The 23,192-nt window shown below is 50.3% G+C and overlaps 1 protein-coding gene across 2 annotated transcripts in view; it reads right to left on the bottom strand.

The window, feature by feature from the left end:
* The window catches only part of STX8 (syntaxin 8), a 75,151-nt gene that overhangs the window by 23,340 nt on the left and 28,619 nt on the right, over window positions 1-23,192 (bottom strand). For both annotated transcript variants that reach the window (XM_054278726.1, XM_054278725.1), the window contains exon 7: window positions 3,412-3,513. In XM_054278726.1, the coding sequence (XP_054134701.1) occupies window positions 3,412-3,513 (102 nt within the window). The remainder of the gene's footprint in view (window positions 1-3,411; window positions 3,514-23,192) is intronic.

Genomic DNA, 23,192 nt, shown 5'->3' with positions numbered 1-23,192 from the left:
GAAGGCAGGACTGTGCACACACAGCCATTCGTGGAGCTAAGCTGGTGCAGGCAGCCTGGCGCTTGACTGATGGGCTGAGTGAACTCCCTGCTGAAAGCTCAATGTAAATTTCTGAAATCCAACAATCTTATATGTCCCAGCACCCCTGCTAATGCCCAGCACTCGCTGGGAAGGGAGAAAACAATGCCAGGCACTGTGCAAACATCTGCCTGCGGATGACTGATGATTTTCAACAATAATTTCATAAATGCAGAGGCTGGAGCCCATCCCGTGGTTATCCCTGCACTGCAATCCTGGGAGTGCCCAGTGCCACCAGTGTGGGGCTGCCTGAGGCCACTGGGACACAGCACAGCCCTCCCTGGGCACTGTCAGCAGCTCGGGGACAGCCAGAAAAATGGCTCTGAAAATCAGCTGTGAATGGAACAACCCCCCCAGGACAGGCTGAGGGCTGTGCCAGGCTGGGAATGCCCAGGGCATAGCCCCAAGGGCAGCACTGGGCTCACCAGAGGGCACTGGGAGCAGCCCCACAGCTGGAAATGGGGTTTGCATCAGAGGCAGATGTTGAAATATTGATTAAAGCTGGGCTTCTCCAGCAATTCTTTGATTTTCTGAGGATACTGGCTGCTAACAAAGACACACCCATTAATGCATGACATTCCTGCTTGTAAAACAGGGATTATTCCATTATTGCAGCCAGGGAGCTCTGCTTGTGCCCACAGCCGCTGGCTCCAGCACAGGCACTCAGCAGCAGAATAAAAAGACATCATGATTTCAAAAAGGAGGGAAAAACACATTGCCAGCCACAGCTGGAGCAGAGGGGAGACTGGTCTTGGGGAGCAAGGGCTGAGCACTCACCCTGCTTTAAATCCAAAGTAAGGCATCAAACCCAGAGAGCTACTGAACTTGATCAATTTAATTTGATCAAATGTAAATGATAAACAGGCACTCTGGCAGGTGCCAGTCTTCCTGCTGCTTGGCCTCATTCCAGGGGCAATCCCATGTACAGGGAGGGTATTTCTGATCCCAGTGCACCAGTTCATCCCAGTGCCAGGATAAGGGTGGAAGGGGATGAGAGGATGCTGCTGAAGCCTGTGTGCCAGGATAAGGGTGGCAGGGGATGGGAGCAATGCTGCTGAAGCCTGCGTGCTCAGCTCTGCTGCTCCACAGCTCACGCCTGGGCAGGAGGAAGCAGCCAGCTGAGGCAATTTGGTGTTTGCTTATGCCCAAATTGTTATGCAAACACAGGAAGGCCTATGGGAGCAGAGGGAACAGGCACCAGAGGCTGCACTTCTCACCAAAGCCAAATGTTTTCCAATGTGCAAAGGGTGAGAGAGGTCACCCCCAAGGAATCCAGGCCAGGATCCTCCCAGCCTTCCTTCTCCCATCCTCCTCCTCCTCTGAAATTCCCCAGGCAGCCAGGATGGGCTTCCTGAGTTAAAGACACAGCCCCATCAACATGCAACATGTCTGGGGCTGCACTTGCAGGAATGGAAATGGGGAATGAGGAACCTAAAAATGGGGAGAAATCCCCCCTGGACCCCCTGGGACTGACCCCCTGCCCACCCCCATCCCAAGCTGGGCTGCCCTGGACTCGTGAGGAACACAAGGCCACAGGAATTAAGGGGAGACTCCAAAGGCACACAGGGCTACTCAGCATCATTCAAGTGCACTCAGCTTTAAATTAAATCCATCTTGCATCAACATCCAGGATCTAAAATAAAAGAGTCAGTCATGAACTCTGCAGTCACGCCTCTAATTCCAGCTGCAGTTGGTACGGGAGAACTCGGAGACAAATGACTCTGACAAGTCAACTTTAACCTCCAGAAGAAGCCACAGGTTTCCATCAGCCTCCATCAACCATGCTTTCAGAACCTTATCACAGATGGAGAGCCAAATAAATCCCTGGAGTTGTCAGTGCTGCAAAGATGCTTCACTGCCAGGGAAGAGCTGGGGAGCTGTGTAGGCAGAGCCTCACTGCACAGAGGGAAATCTCCCTGCCACCAGCCACAGCCAGGCTGGGACCACCTCAGCCCTTGGATTCCTCTTTAGTGAGCTACATAGACCCAATTTCAGCAACTTCTAACTGACAGTCAAAATTCTGTAGAGCAATGTGAGTCTTCTGGTACGGTAAAATCCAGGGAGACCAGAACCAGAAATGCTGATCCAGACCTGAACTGTGACCACCTCCCCAGGGATTTCATCCCCCAGTCAGTCACTCTCCCCACACAAAGACACTTTCTCCACCATCCACAGCCTCCTCTCCTGGTCAGAGCTCCAGCCCTCAGCCCTTCATCCAAGCCTGCCTGTGGATATCCCTGTCCTTGGCTGTCTGCAGAGCAAGGCCAGTTTAGTTTAGCAGCTTGCACATCACTGCCGGGTCACCAGGAAGGATTTCATGCCTGGCAGGCTCTGAGTGCTGCTGGGTTAGGAGCTCATTCCTGCAGGACACCCCAGGAACACCCCTGCAGCCCCGCTCCCTGCTGTGCCAGCTTTGTGAGAGCTGGTAGCAAGTTTGTGTAAAGCTAATTAACATGCACTGCTCTAATTTCAAACCATTTCTTACAATCAGGACATTGTGCAAGGCTGGAGTCAAATGGCTGAAGGGAATTAACTGCACCAGCACTTCAGCCCAGCCAGTCAGAGCTGCTGAGATGTGTGGAGTGCTGGGGTTTGTGCCTCAGGGGGAGCATTGCACAGCAATTAGCAACAGTTAATAACTGCACATCCTCAGTGAAAACCTGCCTCAGGTTTAGCTTTTGTATTTTTCACATTCTGTGCTGGCTAGGCGGGCAGTTCTGAGCTTCATAGTAAGGGATGGTGAGCTCTGTGCACAGAGCAGGGAGACAAAACAATTCCTGCTCCAGCTGGGCACCAAGGACAAATGACCCAAATCTCAGCCCAAGAGCACAAACACCGTGGGCTGGAGAGAGAAAAACAAGCAGGGTGGGACTGCCTGGGCTAAAGCTGGAATGGGACAATGAACTGCAAGGTGCAAATGGAGCAGAACTGATCCCAGGGAGAGACCCCGGGAGCGCTCGTGCATTTTGGGACCATTTTGGTTCATTTTGGGTTCATTTTGGGACCATTTTGGTTCATCTTGGGTGCAGCCCTGGCTGGGCTCTGGTGCTGCCCAAGGTGGATCCATTGAGGAGATCCTTTGAATAAATCCCTGCTTTATTCTGTAATTCTGCCCAGCCTCTGCTCCAGCTCAGCCCCCAGGGCAGCCCTGGGTGTGTGTTTGCCCTGCAGCCCTGGGTGTGTGAGCAGCACCCCTGGGTGTGTGTTTGCCCTGCAGCCCTGGGTGTTTTGCCTGCACCCCATGGTGTCTGTCCTGCACCCCATGGTGTCTGTCCTGCACCCCTGGGTGTGTGCCCTGCACCCCATGGTGTGTGTCCTGCACCCCTCTCCTACCACAGGACGTGGATTTCCTCTCCACTGCCTGCACGTGCCGTGTCTGGCTGCGCAGCCGCCCGTCCGTGCTCTCCACCAGGCTCGTCAGGTCATCGATGATCTCTGGGGAGAGAGGAACAGGAACATCAAACCTGAGCCCACAGCAGCCCTGCCCAGCCTCCCTCCTGCTGGAAGCCCCAGAATGGAACCAGCTGCATCTCCCAGAGGGACACACCAGGGCTCCCATCACTGAAAGGTCCAAATCCTGGGAGGTACCACACCAGAGACTGCAGATTCAGTGCAGTGCTCCACTGCTAGAGTGAGGAGAAAGCACAGCCTGAAGTGGAGGAAAAAATACAGCCTGAAAGAGCAGCATCAGTCTAGGAGGTCAGGGAGGACAGGATGGTGGCAGCCACAAAGCTGATGTGAGCCAAAGTGAGGGAATTAATGCCTGTGCTACAGGAAATCTGGAATTTCAGTCCCTGGAACAGCATCTCAGCACTTGGTCACGACATCCTCACTAGACCACATCCACCACCTTCATAAAGGCTTCTGGGAGCACCCAGTGCAGCCCTGACCACGCCATCACTGAGGTCACAAATGCTGCCCTGGTTCCCTCCTGGAGCTGTGGGTCTGGCAGCTCTCCCTGCAGCCCAGAAGGTCCTCTGGAAAAAGGAAAGCAGGCAAAGTTTCCCCTACATTAAATTTTAAGAGAGGAGAAAGGAAAACTTGCAGCCAAGCCACCGTCAACCTCCTGTAAGCAATGGCTTTAATTTTGTCATGGAAAGCAGAGCTGGTACAAGGCTTTCCCTGAGAGTGGCTGATGGGATGGCTCAACATGAAAAGCCACATTCAGGCAGGAAATTTCCCTCTCAGTGCCTGTTATGCTCTGATTGCCCTGGAACACACAGCCAGTGCTCCTGGTGCCTGCACACACCAGCTCTGGTGTGCCCTCAGTCCTGCAGGTAGGAGAGGCTTCCTGTGTGCCTGACAGATAGGGGAGGACAGCAGCCAAGCCCTGAGTGCTGTGCACAGCCACTTCAGCACCCTGCCCACTATTGATGCTGGTCTCTGTAAGCCCTGCCTGCCTTTGAGCCAGGCCTGGGGACAGTGGCTGTGCCCCTGTACCCCAGCAGGTCCTGGCACTGCAGCCCTGCCCTGAGGGAACCAACCAAAGCAGAAGTCAGAGCACACAGCAGACAAAGTGATATCCTGCCCAAAATGGCTCAAACCCTGAATGGGTGATGGCAGAGGGTTAAAGAACATTTAAAGAATACAATCCATCAGGACACAGCCTTTATTATTAAGCCTTTATTGGTTTGACTGTGTTCCTTCAAACAGAAGATTTCCCAGCTGTCTCCACAAGGGAAAAGGGATGACAGTGAAGAGACAGGGAAGACAGGGCATTCCTTGTGCTTCCCAAAGTTCCCTGTGACACAGGGAGCCCCTGTCCTTACAAGAGCAGTGCCAGGGTGTGACAATAGTTCTTGCAGCTTCCCTGCTGTCACCCCTGTGACTGGGAATGGTTTTCTGCACCATTGACCTTCCCAGAGCAGATCACAGAAACTCCTGAGCTGGGAGGGACCCCCAGGATCACCCAGCCCAGAGCCCCCAACAATCCCACCCTGCCCAAAGGCTCCTGGAGCTCTGGCAGCCTCAGGGCTGTGCCCATTCCCTGGGGAGCCTGGGCAGTGCCAGCACCCTCTGGGGAGGAATCTTCCCCTAAATCCATCCCAAACCTCTCCTGACACAGCTCCAGCTGTTCCCTCAGGTCCCAGATGTTCATTATGGAGGGTGTTTATGTTCTCAGTCTTATCAAGGAACAAGCACTGTATCACACACAGATAAAACCAGGCTGATTGTACACAGAGATAGCAAAAGCCACATAAAATTATCAAAGTTCTGCAGCACAAAGGAAATGTCCAAGGCACATGGAGCACGGAGGTTTTGCTCTCCCGGAGAGCTGAGACATTTGAGCAGCATCCTTGCAGTACATGATTCCATCTTCTCCACCAACACTCTGTCATCTCCAGTGAGTCCCCATGTAAAATGATATCAGTATTTAAAAAACCCTGGGCTTTGAAAACACACAGCTCTCTTAAAGCCTGAGCTCCTGATTCCTGTCCTGCAGCCCAAACCATCCCTGAATCCCCAGGAAGGAGGGCAGGGGGCAAACATCAACCATTCCTGTTTTACCAAATATCAGCCATTCCCCTGTGTTCCACCAAACATCAACCACCCCCTGTGTTTTACCAAACATCAAACACCCCATGTTCTACCAAATATCAACCACCCCCTGTGTTTTACCAAACATCAGCCCCTCCCCTGTGTTTTACCAAATATCAACCACTTCCCTGTTTTACCAAATATCAGCCATTCCCCTGTGTTCTACCAAAATCAACCACCCGCTGTGTTCTACCAAACATCAACCACCCCCTGTGTTTTACCCTATGCATCTGACCATGCACCCCACCAACACTGCTCTATGCCAAACACAAATTCTCCTTATTTCTAAAGTTGTTTGCAATATTGAAAATCACTGTTCATCACTATTATGGCACTCAGTATTGTCCATCCTACACCAGCACACGTTTTCCCAAGGGATGGGAGGCATTTTGTTTGAGCTACAAGGTTTGCTCAGTTTGCAGATATTCACTCTCCTTCCCCTTCCACCCAACTTTCCCAGGTCTGACATCTGCAAAGCCAACAACATTTTGGGGAAACTTTATCTGTCCTGCGTGATTCAGCACACAGGAAGAGCAGGACAGTGCTGCTTGCAAGGGCAGGACTGCTCATGTTTGCTTCTCCACCAAAAAAGTGCTGCAAGTTCCCATCGTTGTCAAGGACAAAGTGATAAGCATGCTTGGGAAACTGAAGACTTTCCTCTGCCAGCACGGACCAGACCCTCCTTGAAAAACATCCTGGTGAACAAGCTGTAGCTAAATGAGAACAAATGTGAGCAGGGAAATTTTCTGTCATCATTTCAAAGCCCAAGGCACTGCAATTGGGATTCTGTGGGGAGCCTCTCCTTTCCCATCCCCCTGCCAGGACCCATTGCTGAACCAAAGGGCTGCCCTGCACATCCTGGAAGAAGCATTTCTCCATATATATATATATATATATATATATAATCATGATAGATAGATAGATAGATAGATAGATAGATAGATAAAAACATGTTTTGTGACACAGTCAGCTTCCAGGGGAGCAGGGCACTTCACCCACACCTCAACAAACACCCAGCCCTTTGATGTCTCAGCTGGGACAGGGAGAATTCTGGAGGGCTCATGGCAGCACCTGGAGGTCTGAGCAGCTGGAACAGGGAGGAAGTACAAGGAGGTCCTGACTCCACTCCCAGCTGAACCAGAAGTTCAGCCCAGCAGGTTCCTCTGAAGAGAAACATCCACCCATCCATCCACTCATCCACTCATCCATCCACTCATCCATCCACCCATCCATCCATCCCCTGCACCCACACATCCCCCATTGTGGTGACACCCAAGCACAGGGCAGTGCCCAACCTCCCTGTAAATTCAATATTTCTCCCCACTCCAAAGGAAATCCGTGTTGGATAAGGCAGAGTTGAAAATTAGACCTGGATTTCTAAGGTGGGCACCAAGGAATCCACAGCTAAGGAATTTCTCAGAGCACTGACCCTCCGGTTCCTTTCCTGATGCACCTGCAGCCCCCCCTGCCCTTCACGCTGGCAATTCCATGTTCTATCACCTCCCATTCAGCTGGCCATGCAAGGAACAGGCTAAAAAAGGATGGAGAGAGAGCTGGCAGAGGGAGGGAGCAGACGGGGAAGGCAGGCTGGCTGCTGGTGACCTTCCAAAGGACACTCCTGTAACACAGCCCTGCAACCACAACCCAGCCAGGAGCACATCTCAGCCAGGGCTCCTTTCAGGGAAGCAGGAGATCAAACCCAGTGCCCAAGCCCAGCACTAAACTCAGAATCACTTCAGCACAGCCCAAGTGGGAGAGGTTTGGAGGTCAGAGCTGGAGGTGAGCTGGGCCAGGAGCTGCTCCATCAGCCCAAACCCACTGTCCCAGCTGTCCCCATCCCTGTCCCTGTGCTCCATCAGCCCAAACCCACTGTCCCAGCTGTCCCCATCCCTGTCCCTGTGCTCCATCAGCCCAAACCCACTGTCCCAGCTGTCCCCATCCCTGTCCCTGTGCTCCATCAGCCCAAACCCACTGTCCCAGCTGTCCCCATCCCTGTCCCTGTGCTCCATCAGCCCAAACCCACTGTCCCAGCTGTCCCCATCCCTGTCCCTGTGCTCCATCAGCCCAAACCCACTGTCACAGCTGTCCCCATCCCTGTCCCTGTGCTCCATCAGCCCAAACCCACTGTCCCAGCTGTCCCCATCCCTGTCCCTGTGCTCCATCAGCCCAAAGCCCACTGTCACAGCTGTCCCCATCCCTGCACACATGTCCCGAGGTTTTTTACTTTTTTAAATCCCTCTCCTTAACTCAGGAATTCCTTGGGAAGGGTTACCATCTCCTCCCATGAAGTGGAACAGGTTTTAGAGTTCTGCACACATGACTTTACACTAATAGATATCTTTTGCCTGCTTGTTTTCTTTAAAATGCATTAAAAGTCACATTTGGATTTGGCAACTCCATCTGTGACCTGCACCCTTTCTGTCTGTGACTGAGAAACCCAAAAGCCAAGCAGAGGTGGCCACATGGAATTCAGCACTGGAAGAGAGAAGCAGACCTGGGGTTTGATCAGTTCTCAGAGCAGTGCTGCTGCTGACCAGACATTTCCTTAGAATTGTTGGGATTTTCCATGTATTGAAATTTATGGATCACTCAATGGCATTTATTGGTGAGTAATGCACCTCCAGGCCTGCCCCACTGAGTCATGGAGACTCCAGGCAGCCTTAGGAAAACACAGAGAGCTGAAATCCCAACACAAACCAAATTACAGTGAGGCTGGAATCCAGAGGAGAGGCCAGGCAGGCTCTCCCTCCCTCCCTCCCTCCCTCAGGTCTCTGGTGCCTCAGGAGAAGAGCTGGATACCAAAGAAATGAATCACAGAGGGAATGCCAACCCCTATATGTCCAAACCCCGTAATTGCATGGCAATAAGAAAGCAAAGCATTGTTCCAAGTGCCAGGGCTATGAAATGAAGATTGCAACTGATGTAAGCACATCAGAAACCTGAACAACCTCAGCACCGTGTGCCAGCTGCAATGTCAAGGCAGAGTGAAAAGAGGGAAAATGTAGTAAAAAAACACAAAGCCAGGAATCCTAATTTGTCTCCTGGCTGCAGCCATGGCAGGTTTTTGCAGCCTTTCTGAGGTGTGCAGCTGCCTGTGCCAAAGGCAACACAGGAGTGCCCTTCTGCGCTTCTCCTCCTTCAGCTGCACCCAAATCCCCTGGTGCTCCTTCAGGGCTGGGACACCACACTGCCTGCTCTGATGGGCTCTGCATTTCATGCAAACACCAAGATTCCTCCCTGCACCATCCCAAATTTAACTGAGGACATTTAATCTCCACTTTGGCAGAACTTCCTGCAAGCACTGAAAACCCCAAAACCACAAACTTCTCCAAGGGGTCACACCAAATTGCTCCTCTGTATTCCAGCTGTCTCACTCTTTACCTCTTTCAATTGACAGGGATCCTACAGGAATATTCCTGTTACAATTTCTGTTAGGAATTTTGTAGTTCCTGCAGGAATATTCCTGTTACAATTTCTGTTAGGAATTTTGTAGTTCCTGCAGGAATATTCCTGTTACAAAGGGGAACACAGCAGAGATCTCACCTGCAGAGCCTCCCCTGCAGATCCTCGGGCTCCAGGTGGGACCAGGACATGTCCCACCCTCCCTGTCCCTGCCCTGCTGGGCTGGCAGAGGGGCTCTGTCACTGACATATTTTATGAAAAATCCTTTTGCCGGGATTTTTTTTCTCCTGAGGAGCTGAGAGGCCTCAGAAACGAAATGTAAACAATGATTAACTGCTGCTGTGGAATGCAACAGGTGCATCTGTGATTGGTCTCATGGCCAATCATAGTCCAGCTGTGTTGGGACTCTGGTCAGTCACAAGATTTTCTTATTCATTCCATTCCTTGCTAGCCTTCTGATGAAATCCCTTCTTCAACTCTTTAGTGTAGGAATAGAGTAGAGTAGAGTAGAGTAGAGTAGAGTAGAGTAGAGTAGAGTAGAGTAGATCAGACCCAGCTCAGAACCAGGAGCAGCCCACAACTTCCCCAACAAAGCCCTCAGGGCTAACACCTGCCAACACTAGAGGAACCTGTTCATTCTGCCACAGAGAACCGTGCCACCTGCTCCAAGGGCACCTCTGGGCCCTCTGGTTCCACCCCACGCCCCCTTCCACACTGCATTCACTCATCCTAAAATATCTGAGTGTACCTGGGTCACACTTTGACACCCCAGGGCAGCCCAGGATACTCCATCCTCCCCAAAGCAGGTCCAGGAGCAGCAGATGGTGCCTGGGGAATGCCTGGAGGTGACACAGAGCCATCCAAGGCTGTCAGCTGGGGAAGCCTCAGTGGCTCATCCAGAGCACCTCTGGGAAAACAAACACTGCTATCAACCCCAGCTCACACAGTTATTAGCTAAGAGTTGTTATTTTAAAAGCACACACTGAGAAGTTTCCCCTTCTCCAGCTGCTTATTTTGTTTGATTGAACAAAACCCATGGCCATTAATTTTAGCTGTACTTAATTGAATAATTTCTCTGGGGAACAGCTCAGGGACAGTTTCAAGGCAGACTCTTTCCAAGAGCCATTACCAATTGGCATCTAGCACAGCCCCAGAGTGCCAACCAAAATAGCACTTTTGGATGTTACTGGAACTGCTCTCAGCCCAGATGTGTTGAGAACTCACAGTGATACAAGGCAGGCAAGAGCTATATTCACATGATATGGCACTGCCTTTCCTCTCCTGTTATCTGCCAGCAGATAAAAGTCTCCTTCCCTGCAAGTGTTTGAGTGTGAAGCCATTTGTTCCTCCCCTTTGCTCCCAATCAGTGACCCTTCCTTTCCCTCACTGTGTTTGAGGCACAGCACCTGAGATCAAACAGAGCTTCAGAACAAAAATGTTCCTGTAGGAATTATACATAAATAAATTTATTTATTTATAATTCCCACAGGAACTATAAATATTATAAATAAATATAAATAAATGCCTGCAGTTCACAGCAGTGCCTGAAGTCCCCAGTGCCACACATCAGGGCTCTGCTCTGGGCTCTCCAAGCTCACAGCACTCACTGGGCTCTCTGCACTTGTAATTAACATTTATTTCTATTCAAACCCCAAATCCAAGTGCCCCAGCAACACAAACCCCAAATCCAAGTGCCCCAGCAACACAACAGAGATTTTTGGGGCTGCACAACCCAAACTTCCAGCAAAATCTTCAAGTTATAGGAACAATGTCACCAAATTATTTTCCTACCGACGTGGCTCTGGGAAAAAGCAAGGAAATCCTGCTAACAGATAAAACACCCATAAAATCTGCATGTCTAGGAAAGCCTGGAGCACTGGGAGGCTGCAAGGCCACTTCCATGGCTCTAACAAATCCCTGCCAAGCCAAACACTTCTCCTGCTACAATCTGTTTGTGCTCTGCAAACTTACAGCAGAAAATGAAAGGACAGAAGCTGCTTCAGAATCCACATTTGTTTGTTTTCCCTTTATCCAAAATCTAAACAGGAATTGTTAAAATACTGCCTTCAGAAACTGTTGGTAGCACTCACCCCTGCTTTCCTTTAGCAAGTCTCATTTTTCCCAAGCTTTTACACCATTGCAACCCTTTTCCATAGATATCAACAGCTTGCATTACAAATACACATCAGTTGCCACAATTTCCTAAGGTGGTTTAGCAAATCCCCATAAAACACTGTTCTGGCTGCTGAATACCTCAAGCTGAGGCTTTCAGTCCATTTCACAGAGAAAGAGACCAACAAAACCCCACAAAAAACCCAAAATACCCACAACCAAAACAACCAATATCAAAATAAAAACACAAAAGAAAAACCCCTACAACCAAACCAACCAACACCAAAACAAAAATACAAAAAAAGAAAAAAACCCACAACCAAAATAACCAATACCAAAACAAAAACATTTAAAAAGGAAAACCTACAACCAAAACAACCAATACCAAAACAAAAACACAAAAAGAAAAAAACCAACAACCAAAACAACCAATACCAAAAAATGTCCAAAAGAGCTATGTTATACCCCATAAAACACTATTTGGCTACTAAACACCCTAAGTTGAGGTTTCCAGCCCATTTCACAAAGAAAACCAAAATCCCCACAAAAACACCAAAACAAAAATATTAAAAATAAAAGGAAAAACCTGTGTTACACTCCATGCAGCTGTTGCCACTTTTAAGATCTCCTTGGCAATTCCTGCTCCTACGCTTCATAAAAAGCGAACCCACCCCAGGAACATAACACAATCCTTGTGGGTACCAACAAACCAGACTTTAGTCCATGGAGAAAAACAGAAAATGCAGCAGTGGGCAGAGCTCCTCACCCTCTCTGGTCACCTCCAGCCAGCTCTTCACCAGATAAAAACCAATTAAACCAATTCTCACCTGCTGGCTTGGGGGCAGCACCCCAAAGAAAGGCACTCTGGCATTGCTGGGGTGTCCAGCAGGCTGAGCAGGATTTTTAACTCATCCCTACTGAAATAAAGGAAAACTCAACCCAAAGAGCTGGACCACTCCATCTCCAGTGCTCACTGCCAGGCCATGCCTACAACGATGCCCCACATTTTTCACATTTTTCACATTTTTCACATTTAGGAGCTCCAGAGCAGTGAAATTTCACTGCTGCCACGGCCCCTGCAATGGGGAATTATCCAACAACTGCAGCTGAGTGCTCTTGGTTTCAGTGCAGGTTAAAGGAGATTGGCGAAAATGAGCAGCAGTGCTGAGCAGAGGAGCAGGACAGAGTAAAGCCCTGAGCTCCTCCCCTGCCAGCTTCACCCCTTTGCAGAGCAGGCAGTGCCCCCTTCCCCTGGCACACACACCAGGACCAGCAGCCACCAAATCCAGAGGCTCCTGAGGTGACCAAGCCAGGACAGAGCTCATGCCCTTCCACCCTCACCCTTTAAAGGAAAAGGGGGCTTGGTGTTTGTTTTCCTTCTTCCTTTATTTGAAATGAAAATGCACTTCAGAAACCCAAGGAGCACCTTCCCCCAGCCAGCCCACCCTGACCCTACACGCTGTGTCTGAAGTGACTCAGCCACAGTGAGCCCCCCAATACCCTCTGCAGAACCCCAGCATCAGGCAGGAGAGATGCAAAATTCAGGGTAAAACATGCCCAGGTCTAGTCCTGGCTCTGATCACGGGAAGGATGCCACCAGCCTCAGAACCCACACAGCTTCTACAGTGCTGGGAGTGCACACAACCTTCTGAATGCCCTCAGTGTACAGGCAGGGGAGATGCCACCCTGCAGCCCCTTCCCACATGTGGCAAACCAGTGGCAAGCACAGCAGAATAGGTCACCAGGCCAGCAGGAGAGATCTTCCCCACCAGCCCAACCCTTGCACTGACAGGGGCTCCAGGAAAGTTCCCAAAACCAGGCTCAGAATGACCCAACAGCTCTGCCCAGTGCTGAAAGCTGATTGTCACAGGCTCTGCAGCTCTGATTGCCACAGGCCCTGCAGCTCTGATTGCCACAGGTCCTGCAGCTCTGATTGCCACAGGTCCTGCAGCTCTGATTGCCACAGGCCCTGCAGCTCTGATTGCCACAGGCCCTGCAGCTCTGATTGCCACAGGCTCTGCAGCTCTGATTGTCACAGGCTCTGCAGCTCTGATTGCCACAGGTCCTGCAGCTCTGATTGCCACAGGTCCTGCAGCTCTGATTGCCACAGGCCCTGCAGCTCTGATTGCCACAGGCTCTGCAGCTCTGATTGTCACAGGCTCTGCAGCTCTGATTGCCACAGGCCCTGCAGCTCTGCCCATCCTCTCTGCACACCCACAGCCAAACCTCTCCTAAAACACCTCAGCCTCACCTGGGCACTGAGGGATTGCTGCACTCTGCTCAGGAGATGTGCAGCAGAGAAAAGGCAGAGCTGTGGAGCAGTGGGAGGTCAGGCCTGCAGAACACAAGTGCCATTTTAATAAACACTGGCCTTGGGCAGGAGCCAGCAGAGCATCAGAGTGCTCAGCACAAGAGCTTCATGCTGTGGACAGCTGCAGGGCATTATCCTCTTGGATCACAAAGGAGGAGGAAAGCCACTTCAGAATTGGGCTATCAATCATGGGAGGAACCAGCAAACTTGCAAGTGCTTCATGGTTACAGTATTGAAAGCAGCTGATAAAGCTAAGGTCAGCCCAGGCATCTGGGACTAATCTCCAGCTGACATCCCTCATCAAGCTCTACTGGAATCAGTGATAAATTGAGTAAATTAGCAAGAGGAATACATCACCTAACAGCATGCTCAGAGCTGGGCACACAGCAGGAGCTGGATGCCCTGCAGGGATGGCACTCCTTGGGTCTCACTGCCATCAGTGTCCTGCCTGCCCAGCCACCTGCCCAGGAGACTGCCAGGCCAAAAGCAGAGACACATCTCCAGAGCTCAGAAATACAGCTCAAAAATATTCCATTCCCAGTATGCAGGCATGGAAAATGTCCTGATTGCTGGGAGAAGTGGTTAAAACAACAGAAAGTGTGCAAGGAGAACTTCCACAGATAACACGACCTTGAGTCCACGCATCCCCAGCAGCCTCAGCTAATGATTTTCTTTCTTCCCACTTCCTTCCACCAAGAGCTGGGCCAACTTTCCACATGCCCTGCCATGGATTTTCTGCAGATGTGGCTGAACTCTGGGTGTTTGGGGTGGCTGTGTGCCCGTGGGCTCTGCAGAGCAGGAGGAGGAGGCTGCTGCACAGAGGGAACCCTGCCACTGCTGCCCTGTGATTTTCCCCTTGTCAGAGGAAAAGGACCCCAAGGGATTCACTGCTGAAGGTGAATTTATCCCAGCTGAGGGTGAATTTACCCAGCTGAGGGTGAATTTACCCAGCTGAGGGTGGATTTACCCTGCTGAGGGTGGATTTATGCAGCTGAGGGCAGACTTACTCTGCTGAGGGTCTGGGGACACCAGGCTGGGGACACTTGTGTGCTGAGCCCTGCTCTGATCCCCACGCTGGAGCCCTGAGCTACAGTGTGACAAAGGCCAGGGCAGGAAGGAAACCTCCCTTTATCAAACTGCACAAACATGGGGTTTATCAAATGCAGAGATTGCTGGGGCTCCTTGTGAGCAGGGTGAGCAGAGCTGAGCATGGCTCTCAGTGCATGGGAACAAGGGAGCACAGGAGCTGACTGCAGCAGCCAGATTCAACACCAAGCAACACCTTATTACACAAAATACATTGCTTCCAGTGAGAAATTAGTATTAAAGTGCATATTTACATGGCAAAAAATTAACTCCTAGTTCTGTGGGTGTAATCTCAAAGTTGTTTGTTCTGATGACTCAGTTTAGGGCATCCTGCTTTCAAAAAAGATACTGATACTACAAAAGGCAGTTTTAGCTCAAGGTTTTTGGTTTTTTCCTGATTTTTACCTAGGAAAAACATAAGCCATTTTGTCACTTGTTAAACCTGGGTTTTTAGCATACTTGTACTCATCTGTTGTTCCACAGCCTGGAATAAAGGCAGAGACCTTTCTGAACAGAACAAATTCCAAATATCTGAGTGTCCAGAACGTGCCTGTGCTCCAGCAAAGTCACTGCTCTGCAGAGGCTTCCTGAGCCTGACCAGAACAGGACACCAACAGGATTATCAGTCCCAAATAAAGAGCCACAAGCGTTTTACAACCCCAGTTTTAATAAATGCCAATAAACCCCCTGATATTTCCCAAGGCAGCTTGAGAATGACCTGCCCTGCAAGGTCTGCCCTCTCTACCTTTGAGGCTTTGCTCTCAATTTTAAGACATCTGGTAGTACAAACTCCTCATGTTTGCTCTTCCCATATGGGCAGGGAGAAAGTTCTGGATGTTTTCATCATTTCTCCAAGAGGACAATGAATTCTTGCTGCATTGTTTCCAATCCAAATAATTCTGAAACCCAAATGGGCATTCAGGGGTAGATGCATTGTACAAATCCTCACCAGCACAAAGGATCACATTCAATGGCTTGGCTGAGGCCATTGTGTTTCTCTCGTTAAAATGATGGTTTGGACATTAAACACCACTATTAAACCCTGCTCCAGCCCAGTCATGACCTTGCAGCCTGCTCAGACCTTTCCCCTGCAGTGCGGATGCTGGGGAACAAACCTGCACCACCTGGGCCTTCCTCCACCCCCTGGAAACTGGGATAATTCCACAATCAGGACAATTGTCAGTTTGACAGGTCAGAAAACAGAGCCACTATCCTCAGCTATGAAAATCAGGGAAATGTGGTCACCTCCAAGGGAGCGCCTGCAGCTGTCCCCACTCTGCCCAGGTTTCAGCAGGAGCAAAACCCAAACCATGCTTTCCCCTGCACTGCTGGCATGAAAATGCAGAATTTGATTATTGACATCCTGTAAAACCTTGGGAAGCCCCAGGACAGGCAGTGCCAGGTGCTCCAAAAGCCACAGGGAACTCAGAGCCTGGCCACTCTCCCAAGTGTCCTGATTTTGAAGTTTCACATCCCCAGCAGTATTTCAAGCATTTCAGATGTTGGGTTCGGGGCCTCAGCCTTAAATTATTTTTTTCAAACCCTCTTAAAATGCATTTAATCCTTTGTTTTCTTTCCGAGGAGAAAGGTTTCACATCTGGACTGTCAACCTGCATTCCAGAGCATTAGCCTGGCAAACCAAAGCAGCTGAGCTGTAAATCTCCCAGCAGAGACCTTGTCATGGAAATCGAACCTCAGCATTAACTTGGGCCCAGCTCAGTGAGAAAGCCAACACAGAAAGCCAAAACAATGCAGGCAGCCCCAAGACAACCCTGGAAATGAATCCTGAGAGAGCAAACCAACCCCATCCAATCCCTCAGGCTGGAGCAGCATCGCCCACCTGGCTTTGATCCCAAACAGACACCCAGAGCCCACTGAGGGCAGCTCACACTGTTAAATTTTGCCCCATTTTCTATGATTTCATGAGAAAAGTGCAGTTTCCAAACATGAGAGCTGAGTGCTCAATGCTGTCAGCCCCCCTGGGCTCCCACTCTGCTGTGGTACCAGTGTGGGAACACAAGGACACAAGCAAAGAGGCAGAAAGCAACAAGTTGAGCTCCAAAGGTTTAAATTCCTCCAGCCAGATTTCAAGAGAAATCGAAATTCCAGCCCTGCAACATGCAAAACTGATTCAGCAACAAAAGGGTGTAGAACAGTAAAAATAACAAAAAATAAAAGCATCCAAATCACCCAGGACAACAGCATGTTACCAAGTGTCTCAGCAAAGGTCATAAAAAATGTGTTAATGTAACATTTTTTGATCATTGCAGCATATGTTTGTTGGGTTTTTAGATTTAAAAGTTAGCTGCTAAGAAGAAATCAATTTCTGCCAATAATTTGTTTCTTTTAGAGGCAGAGCAGTTTTGGAAAAAAGACAACCTGAGGTTAATTCAGCTCTGGAACAACCTGGAAGAAAAGCCTGGCTGATGCACAGAAGATGCCGAGCACCAGGCTGTGCTTGGGTCGACGCCTGTCAGCACTCACTTCCCAAATATCCCACTGCCCAACTCCATTATTCCTCATACTTTATACCAAAGCACTTTATGAAACCCCTCATCCTCCCAAACACACAATGCAGGGCTCTGTGTGCTGGGCTCTCAGGATTGCTAGGAATGGACCCATCACTGCTGAGCACCACAGCTAAGTCCTCTCTTCCCTAAATTGGAGAAACACTGCTCACAATCAGCTCTGCTGAGCTAACAGCATCACCAAAAGGCTCTGCTGCTGCAGGAGATCCAACTGCAGAAACACTGCTCACAATCAGCTCCGCTGGGCTAACAGCATCACCAGAACACTGCTGCTGATACAGGAGATCCAGCTGCAGAAACACTGCTCACAATCAGCTCTGCTGAGCTAACAGCATCACCAGAACACTCTGCTGCTGCTGCAGGAGATCCCTCACCTGGGCAGAGGCACACCTGGGACCCTGCAGGCACAGGGTCACTCCATCCTCACCTCCTCCTGCTCTGCTGCTGGAGGAGATGCCCTCACCTGGGCACAGGCACACCTGGACCCAGCCTGCTGGCACAGGGTCACTCCATCCTCACCCAGTCCCTCCTGGCTGCTTCGTGAAGGAGCAGGAGAGCACAGCAAGCTTTTCTCCAGGCTGACAGGGTGTGCATCTGCACCTGGACAGCCAAACCTCTGTGTGGGAGCACCTTGCTGTCCCCCACACTGCTATCAGCATCCTGAGCTGTCACAGACAGCTTTTCATTAAAACCCTTTCGTTAGAATTTTTCCTGCTGAAGCTGAGAAGTTTCAGGAACAAAGTGTAAACAATGGTTTTCTGCTGCTGTGGAATGCAACAGGTGGATCCGTGATTGGTCTCCTGTGGATGTTTGGATTTACTGACCACTCATGGCAGAGCTGGGTCTCGCTCTCTGTGGAGACACAGCCCTTTGTTATTAATTCTTTTCTATTCTTAGCTTAGCTACCTTCTGAGAACTTTTCCTTCTATTTCTTTTTAGTATAGTCATAATGTAATATATATCATAAAATAATAAATCAAGCCTTCTGAACATGGATTCAACATTCTCGTCTCTCTCTTCATCCTGCAACCCTTGTGACTACTGTGACACTGAGCCACCTCAGCACCTTCCTCTGCTCTTTCTGTGCTCTCACCACCAGCTTTTCCTGCTTCTCTCTCCAAGGCTCCTCATTCCCTTGGCCAGAGGAGGAGATGCTGCTGGTATCAAGGCCAGCCTGAGCACAGCCCAGGGAGCCAGCAGAGCAGCATCTCCAGCATCAGGCTGACAGCAGTGCCAGGGAGCCACCAGAGCAGCATCTCCTCCTGGGCTGACAGCACTGCCACCATCCTGGAGCACAGGAGCCCCCACCCAAGGGGAGCTCATTCTCTGCTGGCTGTGGGCTGAGGTAATGGCTCTGAGCTTTCACAGGGCACTGCACACTGGCTACAATGCAACCCTTTGAAGTCCAGCAAGAAACAAATAAAATAAAGAGGGTTTTGTTGGGTTTGTGTGGGGTTTTTTTACCCCCTTTCTTTTTTTTTTTTCTGAACGATGTGATACAAACCAGCTTGATACACAAATTAGAGGTGATCTCATCAGGCCATTAGGACTAAAGCAAGACCATCACTTAGGAGGGGATGTGCTGGCCAGATAGCCCTGATTGGCCTGTGAGCAGCATTTCTGTGGGGCTACAAATGCAGCCTTCATTACACAGGCAAGGCATGGCTCCCAGCTTTCAATCCAGCCCTGCAAACACATTGAGAAGTGGATTTGGGAGCAGCTCCCAGCCCAGGCACGGAGCAGGGCCAGCCCTGCCACCTCCCAGGATAGAAGGAAATGACCTGCAGACATCTCATGCCTGCCTGATTCCCACCAAACACTGCCTGGGACAGGGGCAGGGCCTGGGAGCAGCCAGGAAAGGCACTTGAGAATTCCCCAAGAATGATAAAATGAGGTTTAGAGGCTCTTGCCTTTCATTTCTCATAAACTGAAACCCCAGCACATCGCTCCACTTTGGAGCTCTTTGGATTTCTTTGTTGTCAAGCTAACAATGCTTGAAAGCGAGGAAAGTCTCATTTCTGGGATGTTTCTGTTTTCAATCCAGCAGCAGAACTATTTATTTTCCTAGCAGTGATGGAATTAAACAATTTGTCTTTGAAAACTCTCTAAGCCTCCACCGTGACATCCCCCCATCTGCTTTTGAGATTAAGGTACTTTGATTTTTACCAGCTAAAGGTTTATGAACTGCTGTATAAACCCAATTACTCTCATAGTAAATTATGTAAAGCTTACATGTTATTTTTTAAATTTTCCCCCACAGAGTACTCTGGAGATTCAGAACAGGCAAGGCTCACTGAGGCATTCTGAATTAAAAACGTGTAACAGGGAAAACCACAGAGCTTCCAGAAACTCGAAATAAAAAAGGAAAAAACCTCAATATCATTGAGTGAGGATGAGAGACACCCCAAGAGAGGCTGTTCAGGGGAGGATTGTTAAAAAGCAAGGACAAACCCCCTCTATTTCAGTGGGAGGGAGTTCTTTAAAAACAGATTAAGTTTCATCTGAGGTAGAATTTATTCCTCAGGCACTCTCTGCCTCTCTTCCTGATTGAAACCAGGGATGGGAGAGATCCTGGTGTGTTCACTTGGGGGAGCAGCAGAAAGCACAGGGTGGGCAGTTTGATTGGAAGGAGAATCCCAGAATGGTTTGGCTTGGAAGGGACCTCAAAGCCCCTCCAGTGCCACCCCTGCCATGGCAGGGACACTTTCCCCTGTCCCAGGGACACCTCTCACTGTCCCAGGCTACTCCAGCCCCAATGTCCAGCCTGGCCTTGGGCACTGCCAGGGAACCCAGCTGCTCTGGGCACCCTGTGCCAGGGCCTGCCCACCCTGCCAGGGAACAATTCCTCATTCCCAATATCCCATCCAGCCCTGCCCTGTGTCACTGAAGCCATTCCCTGTGTCCAGTCCCTCCATCTCTCGGACACAGCCACTCCCCATCCTTCCTGTGGGTTCCCTTCAGGTAGTGGGAAACTGCAATCAGCTCTCCCCAAAGGGAACAATTAGCCAGGGGAGAGCCCCGAGAGCACTGACTGCCCTGGGAGAGCAGAGCTTCTCCCTTGCAAAGAGAACAATTATCCAGGGGAGAGCCCCGAGAGCACTGACTGCCCCAGCAGAGCACAGAACCCCCAACTGCTCCTTCCTTCAAGGCTGGGATGTCCCTGGAGCTCAGGAAGGATCCCTGCAGGAGGAACGCCCTGGGACAGCCCTGGCACAGCCCTGGGTCTGTCCCATTCCAATTCCTCTCTCCTGGACCCCAGCTCGCTCCAGGACACACACCAAGCACTCCAGGGTTTGTTTTGCAGCACAGACTGAGCTGAATGCAGGTCCCTGTTGCACAAGGCCAGGGGCTGTGCCAAACACGCCTCCCTCAGCCCCAGAGCCCCAGGGATCCCCAGCCCAGCCTGCCTCAGACCCCAATTCGTTCCGGGAGGTGCTGCCCATGCCTCCCCTTTGTCTGCCCTGCTCACAGGGCTGCTCTGACACAGGAGGGAGCTTTCACAAATCACTGCCATCGCAGTGTCAAGCTGTCAACATGACCACAAGCCCACTGTGGCTGTGAAAGGGCTGAGCTGTGAGAGCCTCTGCAGCTTGTCAGGAGCCCCAAACGCAGCAGTGCTGGGCAGGAAACCATCGAGCAGCACTGTGCTCTCAAAAAACCTGATAGAGAGCAGCAGGAAGGAAGAACACTCAAAGATTCCTGAGAAAGAAAATAAAATGCTTCTGAGCTCCAGCCACAGGGAGATTTGAGAGCTGGAATGTCTACAAAGTTTGGTTTAGCTACTTAAACTCAACAAAAAGTGTGAAATAAGCTGTGTTCTACCTGGGAAGGGAATCCCACCTCAGGGAACATCCAGCTGCAGGAGTTTTACAAAGGAGTTTTACAAAGAACCCAGCCCTGGTGTGATGCTGCTCAGAGCAGCTGGGCAGGGACAGCAGCCCCAGAGCTCCTGCAGGACACACAGACACACTGAAAACATCCAAATGTTACCACCAAAGCAAGGGAAAACAGGAACTAGAAGCGTTACAGATGGCAAACTAAGAGAGGACTCGCCCTCTTCTTTTATTTTCAGGGGTTTTTCCCTTTTGGAGAAGAGCAGGAAAGTCATTTCCTTACACAAGATGTTTTAATTCACATTTTCCTTCTGACATCTCCTTCACAGGCCCACCAAAACAAGCCAGGGGAAAGGTCAGGCACAGCTCTACATTAAGCAGCAAGGAAAAACAAGGCACATCCCACGTTGAGGACACGCTAATGGCCCTTCCGAGTCAACACTTCCCTAATTCACTTTTTAAGACTTTCAGTTGCAAATTTTTTATTCAGCTTTCACAGCACAAATAGCCACAAGAAAACCACCCAAAGCCCCAACTCGCCACGTCAGGATTATTTGATATGAAGGTCACTTCCTCCAGCCCCAAAGAAACTCCTTCAAAGCCTTTAAAAGACACAAGGAAAAAGGACAAGGAGCACTTATATCGATTTTAGAATATGAGACACTGAGTGCACAAAAATAATTCCTGCTTCTAGAGGAATAGAAAAGCACTGAACACTCAGAGGTGCCCTGTGCTGGCATCTGTGGGGTGCAACAGTCAATTTATGAGGACAGATTAATGTGCCCACAGACCCTCCAGAGCTAAGGCAATTGTGACCTCTCCATGTTGGCTGCCAACGTGATATAGGTCCAAAAGAAATCACCCTGTTCTGCTGGGAAAGAACAATAAATCGGCTTCCTCAAATACATTGCTTAAAGAATCCAAGTTCCTGACCCTCAATGTTTCCCTAGTAGGATGCTGTGCTGGAGGGAACAATCAGGGTGACATTTGCTGAAACGTGGGGGATTTATGACATAATAGGTTGCACATATGTGCCAAAAGAGAAAAAAAACCCTTTAAATCCAAGCAAATCAAGATTAATTAGCTATTAAAATAGCAGGGAGAGCACAGTGCAGTACAGGTGGTAGAGCACAGCAGCTCCTCTCCCTGCAGTCACTGCAGTTGTTTGGGGTCACGCCGAGCGTGGATCCGCGAGCGCACTCGCACTGGGAAAAGCAAGGACTGCTTTCCTTTGTCAGCCTCTGCTCCCTGCAGCTCCCCACGTTTGCACCTTCACAAACAATCCCCAGGCAGCCCTGTGATAGGAAGTGTCCCGAAGTGAGGAGGAAAATCCCCTTTTGCCTGGCTTTGATCAGCAGGACAGGCTGGGAGCGCTGGGCTGTTTGTACAAGGCTGTGCTGCTGTGCTGAGCAGAGGCCATGCTGCTCACACGCACCTCCCCACTCCAGAACATCCCCTCCAGCTCCCCCCTTCCTCCAGCACGGTGGCTTTGTGTGTCCTGGCTGCTAATCGTAATTACAGGTGCCCCATAGGCTGACAGATCTCATGTCTGAAATGGCAGTGCCATGCTGGGGCTGGGAGTGCCCAGCAGCAGCACAAAGCAAACTATGCTCACCAGGAAACACAGCATCAGCACAGAGCAAACCCTGCTCACCAGGAATCCCAGCAGCCCCACTCCTGTCCCTCCCCACCACCCAAGCAATGCCAACAGGTTGTTAACACTGCACAATCTGCTCACTTTTCCTCTTAATCCTGGTTTTAAGCAAGGCTGTGCTTGCACGAGGTGCCAGCAGTGCATCCCCAATGTCCCTGTGAGCCTGAGGTGGAGCACAGTGTTGGGCATCCCTTGGTTTGCTGTGCCCAGCAGACATAGCTAAACTCATTTCCAGCATTGGGCATCCCTTGGTTTGCTGTGTCCAGCAGGCACAGAGTTAAACTCACACACATTTCCAGCACTGTTGGGTATTCCTTGTTTGCTGTGTCCAGCCCAATGCAGCAGTCCAGGAACCTGAGACACTGACTGGCCACTGCTCCACACCTACAGCTGGCAGGGAGCCCTCTCCTTAGGTTACCCCAGCCTCGGAAAACTTCAACTATTGACAGAAAAAATAATAAACATGAACATTATTATTGAGCACACTGACCCAGCAGAGAGGCAAGGACCAGCTGCCACGGGGGCACCAAACACTGACACTTGGGCAGGAGGAAGTCCCTCCTCCCCAGGCCTTTGGAAGCCTCCTTTAACACTAAACTCTTTTCACTCAGCTGTTTCCAGGAGATCTGAGCTGTTTGTTAAAGACTCAA

The sequence above is a fragment of the Melozone crissalis genome, unplaced genomic scaffold (genome assembly GCF_028551555.1).
Source record: "Melozone crissalis strain CALT ecotype California unplaced genomic scaffold, PUWL_Pcris_2 ptg000026l_1, whole genome shotgun sequence".
In the NCBI taxonomy this organism is placed as follows: Eukaryota; Metazoa; Chordata; class Aves; order Passeriformes; family Passerellidae; genus Melozone; species Melozone crissalis.
Note: the sequence above shows the minus strand (reverse complement) of the source record. Positions and strands in the feature narration are given on the sequence as shown.